This window comes from Thermobia domestica, chromosome 1 (genome assembly GCF_964235325.1).
Source record: "Thermobia domestica chromosome 1, izTheDome1.hap1.1, whole genome shotgun sequence".
Taxonomy (NCBI): domain Eukaryota; kingdom Metazoa; phylum Arthropoda; class Insecta; order Zygentoma; family Lepismatidae; genus Thermobia; species Thermobia domestica.
In genome coordinates this window covers 263298443-263312024 of record NC_137454.1, presented here as the reverse complement: position 1 = coordinate 263312024, position 13582 = coordinate 263298443, and the positions used below count along the sequence as shown (strand labels likewise).

Here is a 13582-nt window from a genome sequence, read left to right as displayed (position 1 = left end):
GACGAGACAGTCTGAAGTCTCGTCTCGTCTTGTCTCGTGGCAACACTAAAGACTAACCATATATAAAGTTTGTTCGAAAAGATTTAAAATATTATTAATTTACCTTAAGGGGATAATCACGATTTAAATATTTGTAAATCAGAAGAGATGTAAAACTTAAGCGTTAAAATAAATCCGATAATCCCTAATGCAACCTAATGATAATAATAAAACTCCTTATGTAACATTTTCAAAGCTAAGATTAACAGTTATGTTCTTGAAGAGGGTTTATGGCAACATAGAATATTATAAATCCAATTATCATAAGTAGTACCTCTGACAGCCCCGCATTTCACATCACCATCGCCCTTCATCCTGACAAGTGGGCAATTCAGTTACCCACAATGACTTTTCAGGCGTTCCAGTGACATCAATATCTCAGTTTGGGTTTGGGATCATGCTTCGGTGAATCTTGACTATCACCATCAGCAGCTATATGTGGTAGATAATGGAGAAATATGTGGTAGAACTTATTTCTGTATTAGGTAATGTGGGTAACTATAGCTTTTCGTCTATAGAAGACGGAGAGTGTATGGTATTATCGCACGAAATATTTGATACATAAGACTTAGATTGTCAGTATTTAGGAGCAACTTTTAAAATAATCAGTTACTTTAAATGTGCTACAGATTAGCAGAGGAAACCCGACAGCAATTGTCGAGTGGTCTGCGGCATTAGGCTGTGGATCGTTTGTTGTGAATGTCTTGGATTCAAATCCCGCTTCGGGCATAGGTGTTGTTAACTGTCCTCGTTTACTTCTATGGCTGTGTGGTATCGTAATGGTTACAGTGTAATCCGTGCAAAGCGTTCAACAGCTTAAATAATCTGGTAAAAAGCTGTTACCTTCTATATATAAAAAAGTGGTTAGCGCGTGCCTTCGATGCCCGTGGTAATGGGTTCAATTTGCGGAGAAGCACTCAACAATTTCGATGTTGACCCAGGATCGTGAGGACATTTGGGGAGTTATCTGAAGTAAGAGGTAGCGGACTCCAGTCTAAAAAGCCTGCATTATGGACTTCGGGTGTCGATGCGTTGACTACACATCCCCACATGAACGTAAGCCCGCTGGTAGGAACCAAAGGACTGTCGTGCCAAGAATTTAGTTTCTTCTAATTAACATAAATGCCTTGTATATTATTAAATTTTATCCAATATTTTCTTTTCAACTACTTTCCGAAACTCAGAGCTAGCTACTTGTTTTCTTTTTAATTCATGTTCATAGTTAGCACAACTAATCACTAAGGAAAAACAATCTTTTCAATAAAATTCGCCTCGCGTCTTTTGTAGCTCTAAGTTTAGTTATTTTTAGCTTTTTTTAAAGAAAAGTTGAAGCGCGTTTTATCATTTCCCCCTCGATTTCCCTATTTTTTTCTAGTTTTACCTATGTTTCTTTGCACGCACATTGCGTCTATAAGCACGTGCCTAGTGTGTTCGTTTACAAAAGCGGGCCATTTTCCTGCCACTATAGAAAGTAAGAGTGCCCTGTATCAGAGAAATATTAATTGACGTATGCAAGTGAATATATCTGTGATGAAGTCATAATTACTCAGTTTTTGCATCGTACATAGTTTCCTCATCCTCATTAATCTCTTCACCCCCGCTTCCTGAATTCCAGTTCTAGCATTCTTTCTTGATGGGGAACTGATGTCTCATGTAGGCTTATTAACTATAACATCAGCAATAAAGAAAGTAGGGTTTAATTTGCACTAATTTTAAAACATTACGTTAATTAAATAATAATAATAATAATAATAATAATAATAATAATAATAATAATAATAATAATAATAATAATACGGAGCGAGTTCAGGTACTTGTTAAAATTCTTCCTTCGAAATTGGATAATACCGGCTTCGAATTCGGAGACCAGCCATCCTGACTGAGGATTTTCCAGGGTTGTTCCTCAGTTATACTGGGCAAATGTTAGGTTAGTACCTTGATCTAAGGCTCTGGAGACCTTCCATTCCTTTTCCAATGTTGTTTTCATCTGTTGATTACTACAGTGTAAAGTGGTCTCTTTGGATGTATCTGGTAGCTTATAGTAAATAAACAATAACGACGTAATATATCTTCACGAAACGTGTGGGTTAATTTAACTACAGCCCTACAGTCCCAATAGATAGCTAAAGATTTAATATCAATTTCCTGACTTTTAAATACTATTTTCATATTGTTTCAGCTTTCAATTTTCTCTTATATGTTCCCACCGAGAAATGAACCTAAGATCACATGAACAAATGCGAATATGTTAAATATTTTTGAACACTTTAATATACAAAAAAAAAAAAAAAAAAAAAAAACGCTTCAATGATACGATGCATGGATATGTTTTGGTTACGTCCTGCATTGTATGATTAAAGAAACCTGGAGAGTGAAGAAAAAATAAAAGAAATCTCTTTTATATTTACTCCAACAAACTCCTGACCTCAGAAGATCAAACATAAGTTAGGTAATAAAGTCATACAAAGAAAACAACCATATCACTGTCCTGAAATTCTCGTGTGTATGTTTAAAAGTCTACTGTTGTTCCACGCCAACCAGTCTATATTTTTTGTTGTATATACCTTCGAAGTGAAATATATCCATTATTACATTTGTTGATGGTTGGACTCTAGTGAGTCAGAAACTACTATTAATAAAGTTTGTTTTTCTAGTATTCATTCGATTAGAAGGGCCTTACCTTGAAGATATTTCATTTGTATATGAGAAAATAAGAAAGTTTATTTTCCAAAGAATAAATATTTTTCAATGTGAAGCCAACATTAAGTTTCGAAGAGGAGCTAAACAGAAGAATTTGTTACCATTTACATCAGTTTTCAGACAGTTCAATATACTCTGAAATGGGAAGAAGTCAAACTTGAAAATATTTTACTAAAGAGACTTCGACAGAAAGTGTAACATGTAAATTTTGCAAGGTTAAAATAAAATAAAGAACAAAGGTAGCACAAACGTGTTATGGAAACATTTAAAAGCACAGCAACCTACGTACTATATTAGTGAATCCGAAAAAAGTTTTGACGAATTTTAGATATTCAATTTTATCATCACAATTTCAGATGTAGGTTTGGATACGAATCAAGATCTGAGATTCGAACTTCGGATCCAGATCCGAGATCCGAATTTCGGATCAGATCCGAGATTCGGATCCGGCAAGATCCAGATCCGGATCTCACTGGATCCGAAAATTTTTGGCCATCCCTACTCGTTACTCCAAAGAGGGAGAGCCATTATTATTATTATTATTAATAATAATAATAATAATAATAATATATATTTGTTATATAGGCTAGTGGTAGCCCAAGCCATCAAACCAGTATACGCCACTACAGCCTATTGGGATGAAGGTTACCGGAATCGATTTGAAACTGAGGACCGACATCTGTGAAGCAAAAAAGTATTTACTACTAGATCGGAAGGCGAATTTCTAAAACAACAAAAAGTATTTGTTGTGTCTGTTGCTGACTCGATGGGAAAGAGGGTACATATATCGATATTTTCCACAAACCTAATCTCCCTGTGCGAAAAGCGAACATTCCAGCAGTAATTACTAAAACATTGAGAGCCCTACAATGCCTACCCGACCAAATCTAGTTTGTCTAAAACCTGCCCTGCCTGGAATAGAACTAGAACCCCAACAGATCTCTATGCCTCTCCCATGTTCCTAATATGTAACACTCAGTTATTATTAAAAATCTTATTTCTAATTACTTGATTAATTTTCTATAATATTTGGTAGATAAATATTCCATTATGAAAATTTCACCACAGACGTTAAAGTACCATACTGCAATACTACATTGGGTTTTCAACCTTTGCCTGGCCTTTCGTGAGTTGAACGATGTTTGCATTGCGCAGGCGTATTGTATTGATACCACGCATATCTTCGTTGTCTATTCTGTTTATAAAGTTGTTTTTCTCATATTTTAATAAAGAAACTCGCCTTTAATGACATTAGCAACTCCTTGCTTTCTAGGCTCGCTGACAAGCTTTGGAATGATATCGATGTTGTTAAGTAACAAAGAGCGAGGATCAGTATTACCCATAATTCCAAAACACAAAGTTGACGAGGAAGGAAGAAAGCGACGCTCTCTTCGCCATTTGTTGTTCGAGTGTGTGGACGTTGTGTAATATTGTGTGAGCATTAATCATGGCAGAAAATCAAGAATATGAAGAAATGGCAAATGGAGAATTTCAGCAAGAAGGTGGTGAAGGGTATGAACAGCAAGAAGGAGACCAGGTTAATGGAGAAGCTGTAGAAGGCGAAGAAGGGGTTGAGGGCGGTGAAGGCGAGGGTGATGCCGGTAATGAAGCTCCAGCAGATAGTGGCAGTGCAGAAGCTCCAGGGCGAGATGATGATAAGTAAGAATTTTTCATTTCAAAATTTGATGAGTTAAATTGCAGTAAACTATGTAGGCGCGTGAAGGTAATTTTAAGTAGAGCGGAAATTTCTTGACCCGTAATTTATTCCATCAAAATGGCTTCTTTATCTTCTCTGGACACGTATCCGATTTAATCCTATGAACATAATTGAAAGTAGTCTTTATTTTCTGTAGCATGAGTTTCTTTGTTATTTATTTTACGTAATTCAGTGGATATTATTAGATATGTTGCGATTAGTATTCGAATAAATAGCCTATAGAGGCGTTTGTAACCCACGCTGCATTATAACAAAGATGGAAGTCTATATAACCCTAATTAGGAGGTTTAGGATTTTATATAGCACTTATTTGTGTGTATTTCATGGAACTGGGAGAGCTGAGGTACAGGTCATCAAACATTTTTTAATACAAGATTACGAATGTACGGGCACAACTTAGTGGTAATTCAGCTAATCTTTTTTTTTTCTTTGTTTCCCATTTAGTTGTAATAAAAAGCAGGAAACAACGTGCCCTGCTGGGCTCTAACCCGCCATCACTGGCCAACGCTCGCTCGGCAATACTGTTAATTAAATAAACCTTGGTACAGAAAGGAACAGATTTAGCTACTAACCTGTATGGGGGGGGACCTGTGTTCTAGAACCTTCCTGTAAGTTCGTACAAGTATTTTTTGTTGTGCTGAGAAAATGAGAGGGCTGTCCGTTCTAAACCTCTTCACACGAGTATCTGACGGTGCACCCACAGCTCTGGCAGGAGTATGAAAAAATCGGTAGCATTTTGTATGGACTAACTTTTTTAATTTTTACTTTTATTTACCATTAACTCTCCGCGGTACCCCAAATAAATTAAGTTTTGATCTAATGTTTTTCTGGGGTTAAATTCCAAAGTTGGGCGTCCGTTCCCAGCGAAATTCTTAAAATTTACAGGAAAGATATGGATAATTTGATCGTTTGTATGCTTGATAATATATAAGAGTCTCGAAAAACCTGATTTATTTGTTATATACAAGCGGTTATAAACATGGGACTATATGGCGAGCGGAGGGAACTACTTGGCGCAAGGTAACCGAACAGTTGCATTGTGGGAAAGAAACGAGAATTTATGTTATCAATATGGCGAATGTACAAGGGCAATGAACTAGCAGTTTTAACATTTGTGAAGCAATACGTTGATAACGAGCAAAATCTTTTAAAAGTTTGTGAAGAGCACGGATTAATGAACCTAATAACAAATTGCAGAAAGTGTGGAAAGAAGATAACAGCGAAAAAAACTTGACGAAAGCGGACGCCCAACTTCGGAATAAATGCCTTTTTCTGTTTTTTAAATTTCCATCCATGTAAATTCAATTGGCAACACTCCGTTATGCCTGATAAACTGCGTCAATTGCGAGCTCTGTGCTATAAAAGATAGTTGTAAAGTGTGTTTGGGGTCCGACAGACCCCAGTGTTACCGGCACGTAAGCGTTTTTGTTCGCTTCCACCTATTTTCCTGTATTTCTGAAATTTCTATTCATGAAATGTGGCTGAGTAAGTTAAAGGATGAAATCTTTAACTTTAGCCTGGCAATAATGATGGTGACAGCGGTGTAGAGGATTTTAGTATTTTTTTTTTTTTTCAAGTACAATTACTAAAGCGTTAACCTTTTCAGGACCAATGGCTCGAGCACTGAGCCAGTAGTTTAAACCTCTGTAGTTCGGCTCCTAATTAACGTAGAAAGATGATTTAGGTGTGTCTTCAGGAGGGATAAAACGCTCCAGTGGTGTGCACTTCATCCACATCAAGGGTCTCGCAACGGAAAGGTAGGGGGGGAATTGGGTGTTTTAGTTCCCCCTCTCCCTCAGCATTTAGGGGAGACTTTCCCCAAAGGAGCTACAAGAATAAAAATGGCATCAACAAAGATAAATGAACATACTAACTCGTGATACCCTGTGTATGGCCATTGGGCTTGAAAGGGATGAATCAGAAGGATATTGAATTTACCTTTTTCAATGTTTATTTTTTTTTTACACCTGAAAATTGTGGGACGCTGTTGTTACTTGTCGCACGCACGGGGCACAAGTTACCTCTCTTCCTATACCAAAGTTTTTTAGTCTCATAGTATTGCCGAGCGGGTGTTTGCGAGTGAAGGCGTGTTGGAGCCCCGCAGGGCACGTTGTTTTGTCCTTGTACTTGGGGGCCGCCATCTGCGGAAGTTAACCTAAATGTTATTTCAGACTACCTATATAGCCTATATTAGTAATAAAAATACAGGGCCTAGAAGGTTGTGGGAATGTTCCGCAGGTGACTCCGTTGCAGAATTTATGGAACAGTTGAGTAACATGAGAAACTAAAAAGGGTAATAGTATACATGAGAACCCCCTGATCTGCGTTTCTTCTGTGTTCTATTACCGCATGAAATACCATAAATTTTCTACGTAGTGCAATAGTAAGAAGTACCCATGTGCACAAGACATGCGATATGCGTTAAGTCCCCCACCCCACACACACACAAAAGTACAAGGGCACTGCATGCAGAAAAAGGTTACTCATTGTACGATGACTAGTTGCGGAGAAAACTTGTTTAATCTTGGAGCAAGCTGTATGAAGATGAGTAGTGAGGACAACTGATGAGCATGTCAGTCTCAAGCCCGTTGTTAATCATTAACCTAGGAAGTGTATTATGCAGTAGGGGAGTTGTTGGTTTCTAGCAGCAATAGGCTAGTGTCCCGTAACGTATCGTCCGTTTGGTACTCGCTGTCGTATTTTAGGGGGTATAGTTTTGTAAATTACGTGAGTATGCCAAGTAATGAAGATATCTAATCTTGCCTCATGTATAGCACGGTAGAAATGACAAGCGTGCTCCATATCACGTAGTTTTTACAGCATCTCCGTGTAACGTATAAGTTTAGCCGCCCTAATGGTATCCATACACATTAATGCAACTCTTCTCCCGTAAGGACACTGCTGGTCCATTTCTTTAAAAAAAAAATCATTAGAATGTGTACCTAAATTGGGATAGTGCTTGGTTTGTGTTAGCGTTTGGTACACAAAAGGTTAGCAGCAGTAATGTAAGCCCATGTAGTGTGTGGAAATTTACATATAAGGATAGCAGTCTTTTTCAAAATTGCAATATATCACTGATTTTAGTAGTATATGCAATTTTTACAAAGTAGGACTATATAATAGTCATGAACTCTTACATATCCCTTTTAGATGGACTTCTATTGACGTGCGTGTAAAAAGGCTCGAGTATGCATCAGACAGCAGCACTCATCCCTTTACTCAATGCAGGCAGTGACAATATTCGAATAATTGTCAACTACGACATAAATATTCAAACTTTGTCCGAAGACACATTGCATCATATTCCGTGCACTTTCATTCATTGTTGATAGCTTCGTTGGAAGCATACTTGTAAAGAGTAAAATTAAGGTTGTGCCACAGCATCTATTTTATAGCACTTAACCCCAAAATAGTGGGTAATAAAGAAAAATGTACGGACTAATCTATTTTTGACTTTGTGAAGTTATATTAGTCTGATTCAATTGTGCATTTTGTCACTCCCTACAAAATAAATAAGGATGTGCTGCCATCTATTGGTTGACAATTGTAACCCTTCGGATTGTAGGGGTTTGTAAGTAGTTTTTTAGACCGCTGCGTTAACAGGATACATCCGAATTTCGTAATTAGTACATTTCTTCATAATGGAAAGTAGGCTTTCAAATGCAGCATGGTGCATGTTTGTCTGACGTCCAATGCAGTCGTACCCATGCCACCATAACGTACAGGGAAAATGCGGAGTTTCTTTTAAAATTCTCTCTGGAAGTTTGGCGCCCCCTAGATCGGCCTTGGATGAAAGTACCCAACTCTACTGTACTCAGAAAATACGTTCGGGTATTGGTAATGTTTGTTCCATATAGCATGCTCATATACCAAGTAGTGACGTGGGGGAAAAAGTACGATGCGCAGAGTAGATTTCTGGACAGGGTACTTTCCAATGCAGTCATACTGAAGCCAACATGACGTACGGGCAAAGGGAAATCTTGCTAAATTCGGGATAGTTTTTTGATATTGTAGAAGCCAATACTTGCACCAAAACTATTTTTTGGTTCGACCTATTCTTGGAAGGACATTATGTGAGATGATGGGCTTCTCCGTGGTACAAACACTGTAGGGCGATAACGTCAAATAGGGGATTTTCTATCGCCTCAGTGACTTTTCTACCTTGTATTTTGATGTCATAACACGTATAATGAAGACTGCATCGGATGGTTAAAACGCTGCAATGTTTGGAAGTGAATACAAGAGTTCCCATATAGCTTGTCTATCAACATAAATGACATCGGTTCCGTGTCGGACACTATAATTGCAGGCTTTATAAACATGCAGAAAGATACACCATACGCTTCACTATAGGGGTTACGTCAGTGAGGCAACAGAAATTATCCTTCCCTCTGACGTCATCGCCTTAGCAGTGCTTGTACCACGCAGAAACCAGTTACATTATATGCAGTGGCCCTTCTAAGAACAGGAGGAACCCAAAGACTTGTTACATGTGCCTTTTACAGCCGGCCAAATATTGAACTACATATCTTCATCGCATAGTTGTGGGATGGTTAACTCACGCACCCCGCCGCGGTTGTTACAGAATTTCCTTGCTATTCTGTTAACAGTAAATTTGGGATGAGACCTATAGCTTGAAAGCGGAAACTATCGGTACTAATCGGCGTTTGCATCAGTTGCGTTTAGTACGTGATCTTTTGGGAGTGCACCACAAGTAGCACTGTCAGCTTGTCGAATCATTGGTTTGAAGCAGTTGTAATTAATATTGCTTTTTTCTGATTATTAAGTTCGTACGTTAACATCCTCTGTAGATCCGAATTCACGAAAAAAATTTCGAATCCCATTTATAGTATCCAAACATCACCTATGTGGTGAGTGAGATACTAGGCGTACAGCGACGTATACATTTTAACGCAGTAATTCATGTAAGTAGTAGTTATAGTGATTGGGTTTCAAGACTTCGCTCTACTGATACGTTCAGTAGCCTCACCTACTTAAAATCAGTAAATACCAGTTTGCTGGTTTAAAGCAGAGGATAAAAACAAGACTCAGATCGTAGGAATATCATGGTTCTTTACACATATCTGAAATCTAGGATGTAGTTTCTGCTCCCAGGCCGCTTCCTTTCCTTTACTTGGATAGTGTGATCGTCGATGGAACACATCATACGTGATGAGCTGACATGGCCATGCGGAGAAATCTAAATCCTAATCGTGACAAATTACGAACCCAGGGTACATGAATGTATAAGATTGAAGTAAGTATTTATGTATGTGCATGTATGAATGACACAACCTTTGAAAACTCGTGTTTTTGTATGGGGAAAATAATGGGCCATTTATATATGTATATATAACGTTTTCAGTTTTCGTTCTAGTGGTTGAAGTCAGTTTTTTTTTTTTTAGTGTTCAGTTTTATTTACTGAATGATAACACTTTTTGCCACAACTGAAGCATGTGAAGCGTTGAAATTTTAAGGTGCTCTACCTGAAATTAAATCCGGTCACGTGCACTGGGCGAGCAAGGGCTCTTTAATCCTTGAATATAGAGGGAAATCAGTACAGGGTTGACCATTTTTAATATGCCATTGACTAAAACTAACCTTAGATTTAAAAAAAAAAAAAAAAAAAAATACAGAAAATGGAACTGTAAAGATGGCTTAAAACATGAAAAAGTTGAGATTCAGTTTTATATGTATCCAAGAGCACGGTTTAGAAGTTAAATTCTTTTGAAGTACTCACAAATACACTTTGAAGTGATATTAAATTGTGCAATTTTATTTCATCTCCGGAATGGTTGTTCAAGTACATTGAAACTATTATTTTTGTTGGAAACTACGTAACTGAATGTCTCATCTAAACTATTTTAAGTCCTTAGAAAAGTAATTTTAAGTTCCTTTTAACTTTATTTCTACCAGTTAGAAATGTCATAATGAGCGTAGTGTTCGATGCCAAGGTATTTTAGATGCGACCAATTCAATTTGAAATCGTCCAAACAATTGATCCCCCCCATCATAGTCTGATTTTATTTGTGATCTACATGGGATACTATTAGACCCATATTTTTTCTTTAGCTGATATTTTTCCTTCGATATACGGCCTTCCAAAGTGGCTGTCCTCTCGGATTGCTCGAAAATCTGAAAAACATGTCAAAAGCTTTGTTGTAGAGAAACTAATGTACTTAGTAACGTAAGCGCAATAGCAGGAAGAGTATAAAGTTGTATGTTTCGTTGGAGGGCCAAAATTCGTCTATTGGTCCAATAGGAATCACGCAATTCACTCGCAATGTTGCCAGCTTCGGTGAAATTTTTGCTAACTTCAAACCTTTTTTACTGTCCTCACGAGCAATATCGACCATCTGCTGCTAGCATCGAAATCTACTCCATAAAGTCTCTTGAAAATGTAAAGGCCTTCAGTTTCTGATTTACATCCCACGTTATACCATGATGAAAAGCTGAAAATTTCATTAAGTCGCCATGTTTGGACGCCATTTTCTCAAACCCCACCTTTTAAAAATCTGATTTTTTTTTTAATACATGTATTGGAGAAGTACCTAAGTTTTTAATATCCGCTAACCGTTCATGCGGCTGCAGCCCCTAACATTTGCAATTATTGAAATTTCGATTTTTGTACTTGTAATGTAAATATTTCCTATGGGCACTTAAGTCCTATACACAAGGCGATTTGAAAGGAAGTATGAAAATTTCGAGATTAATCCTGACGTCGTCCAGTAGAAAAGTTCCTATAAACGTGAGTCGGATTCCGCTTAGTTTTGGAGTTACAGGGTTTCAACTCGAACAAAATCGGCGTGCGACAATGGAAAATATATATTTCGTGTTAAATCAGGAACTGCTAAAGTTACGAAGTTCAGAAAGTTAATTTGTATCAATATACTTTTTTCGTGCGTTGCAATTCGGTTGGCGGTGTTTCCAGCTTGTTAAAACTTTTGTTTCCAAACAGGGTTGGCTGGTTTAAACCTTGGTTTAAAGTAGCTTTTTTTTTTTCTTAAGAAAACCAACTGGTTTGAACCAGAAAACTAAAAATGTTTGTAAAAGTGTAAGGGTTCGTAAAATCTTGATTAACACACATTTGTGGGTTATCGCGTGTCATTTTTGCATATTATTCGTACCATTCATTACTCAGATTATACTACAAAAGCAGCTCTTTTATGTTTATGAATGTTTTTTTTATAGTTGGTTACTATTGTTACATTATCGTTATTATTATTGTATTATATTTAATCAAAGAAAGAATATAAATATTGTTTCGTTTTAATGTTTATTATTGATAAAATACATCGAAATACCGTACTTTTTTGGGGGGCATACAAACCCCACGAGAGGCATTGACTGAAATCAGAAGTATCTTTGGCATCTATGTACAAACTAGCTGAACCTGCGCTCTCTACAGCTCATCATTCATATGAGCATGAATCTCCTTATCCCCCTAAAAAAAAAAAAAACTTTAAAACCCACATGGGTTTTTGAGCTTTTTGTTACTATATTGTTGGTACAACTAAGGTGATCACATGTTGTAATTCGATACTCGAAATTTGAAGCAGTACATCTAATTAGTGATTTTTATCAGATTAGAAAATATTTTTCGTGAATGGTGCTCGTCGACGCCGAGGAACATTATCACTCATACGTTTGACGGGTTTAAGGTCGTAGGTGTCGGTACTAATAGTACATATCTAAATACATTAGTAAAACTATTAGTATTATTTCTTACCTTTGATGTAAAACACAAGTTTCTTCGACTAAAATTTGGTTTTCCAACAATAACGGTTTTCAGTCATTTGTTGCTACTCTTCAAGTAAGCGTTCTGTAGAATCAACACCAGCAATGGCGTAAAAATTCTGTATAGATTTTCCCGGCGATCGAATGTAAAATTTCAAAATAGCCATTTTTTCAAAACAGCAGTGAGGAGAAAATTGTTGCAAGTTGTGACAATGACAATCTTGAAATATAAACTCGAAAATACCCGAGAAAACCCATATGGGCCCAGGTGGGTTGGGCTTTTTCAGAAAAGCCCGGGTTTTTTCAAACTCTGGGAGTGACTAACTTGTGTAATGATGTAATTACAAATTTGAGTACTTCACACAATTTTGAATTTTGGTGTTTGCGTATTCACAAAATTTAAATCAAACCAGCCCATACCATACATTAGGTAGATCTGTTCTGATTTTCACGCAGTGTCAAAATAGGACCGACCCGCACAAGACTTGATGTTGCCATAAAGCTTAATAGTTCGGGGTCCTTGACGGATCTGTTTTAAGAACTGGTGCCAAATATTGAATTAGTTGCAACTGAATATAAAATAAGTATCTGGTATATGGAAGTAGTAATTGGAGGCACGCGTTAGGCCTTTATGTTGCGTGTCGAGTGAATAGCTGCGATGTTACTGTTCACCTTTTGAATCTTTCAAAAAGTTTAAATGGATAGGTTGTCAAGTGATCTGAGACATGGCTAGTTTTAAGAGACTGTTGGCCTTGTTGCGCTATGCATGTTAGCTGACGTCTCCTCCCAAGCTGTGTTAAGTCTGAACAGTCTCAGGTGATTTGTGCAAATGCATGGTGCATCCGTTGCTTAAAATGATCGTCACCATACACCATTACCGTCAGGTGGTCCCACAAAGAAATCCAATGTGATAAGTGAGCGATGTCATATGGCAGGTCGTTCTACTGGCCCACGTCAACCAATCTTGACCGGAAAATTGTTCTTTCAGGTACTGACGAACAGTCCATAGATGACGTCCCGTCATGTTGGCAAAGTAAAAAAGTTGTCATCTGGGGTCGACACTGATCGAGTTATTCGTGTCCACGTATCGAATGCTCTGCAGTTAGGTGCCAGGGATGCTAGCAAATAACATGTGATACGTGTCCCTTCTCACCGTTCTCTGCACAAACCATTTTACACGGACCTGACCTAGGTGTTATTTGGAGCTGCATGTTTTCTCCCCTGTAACAGTTGGCTTCATTGATGTGTAAAATTTGCCAAGTTGGGGCTCTGCCGCAGATTGTGCAAATGGTTTCGGCTGACATGGAATTCCAGTAGTCTGTGCTGTAGACATTGACACAGTCGTTACTGTACCTCAGTGGCACTTCCGGACCCACCTGGTCGTGGTCC

General features: G+C 37.7%; 1 protein-coding gene across 10 annotated transcripts in view; it reads left to right on the top strand.

Annotated features, from left to right (window-relative positions):
- Nucleotides 1-4090: 4090 nt before the first annotated feature.
- sqd (RNA-binding protein squid) overlaps nt 4091-13582 on the top strand; it is a 55725-nt gene continuing 46233 nt past the window's right edge. For 5 of the 10 annotated variants that reach the window (XM_081726235.1, XM_081726216.1, XM_081726209.1 and 2 more), the window contains exon 1: nt 4091-4398. In XM_081726235.1, the coding sequence (XP_081582361.1) occupies nt 4187-4398 (212 nt within the window). In that variant the 5' untranslated portion in view covers nt 4091-4186. The remainder of the gene's footprint in view (nt 4399-13582) is intronic. The other 5 variants (XM_081726227.1, XM_081726225.1, XM_081726221.1 and 2 more) reach the window with 3 other exon arrangements.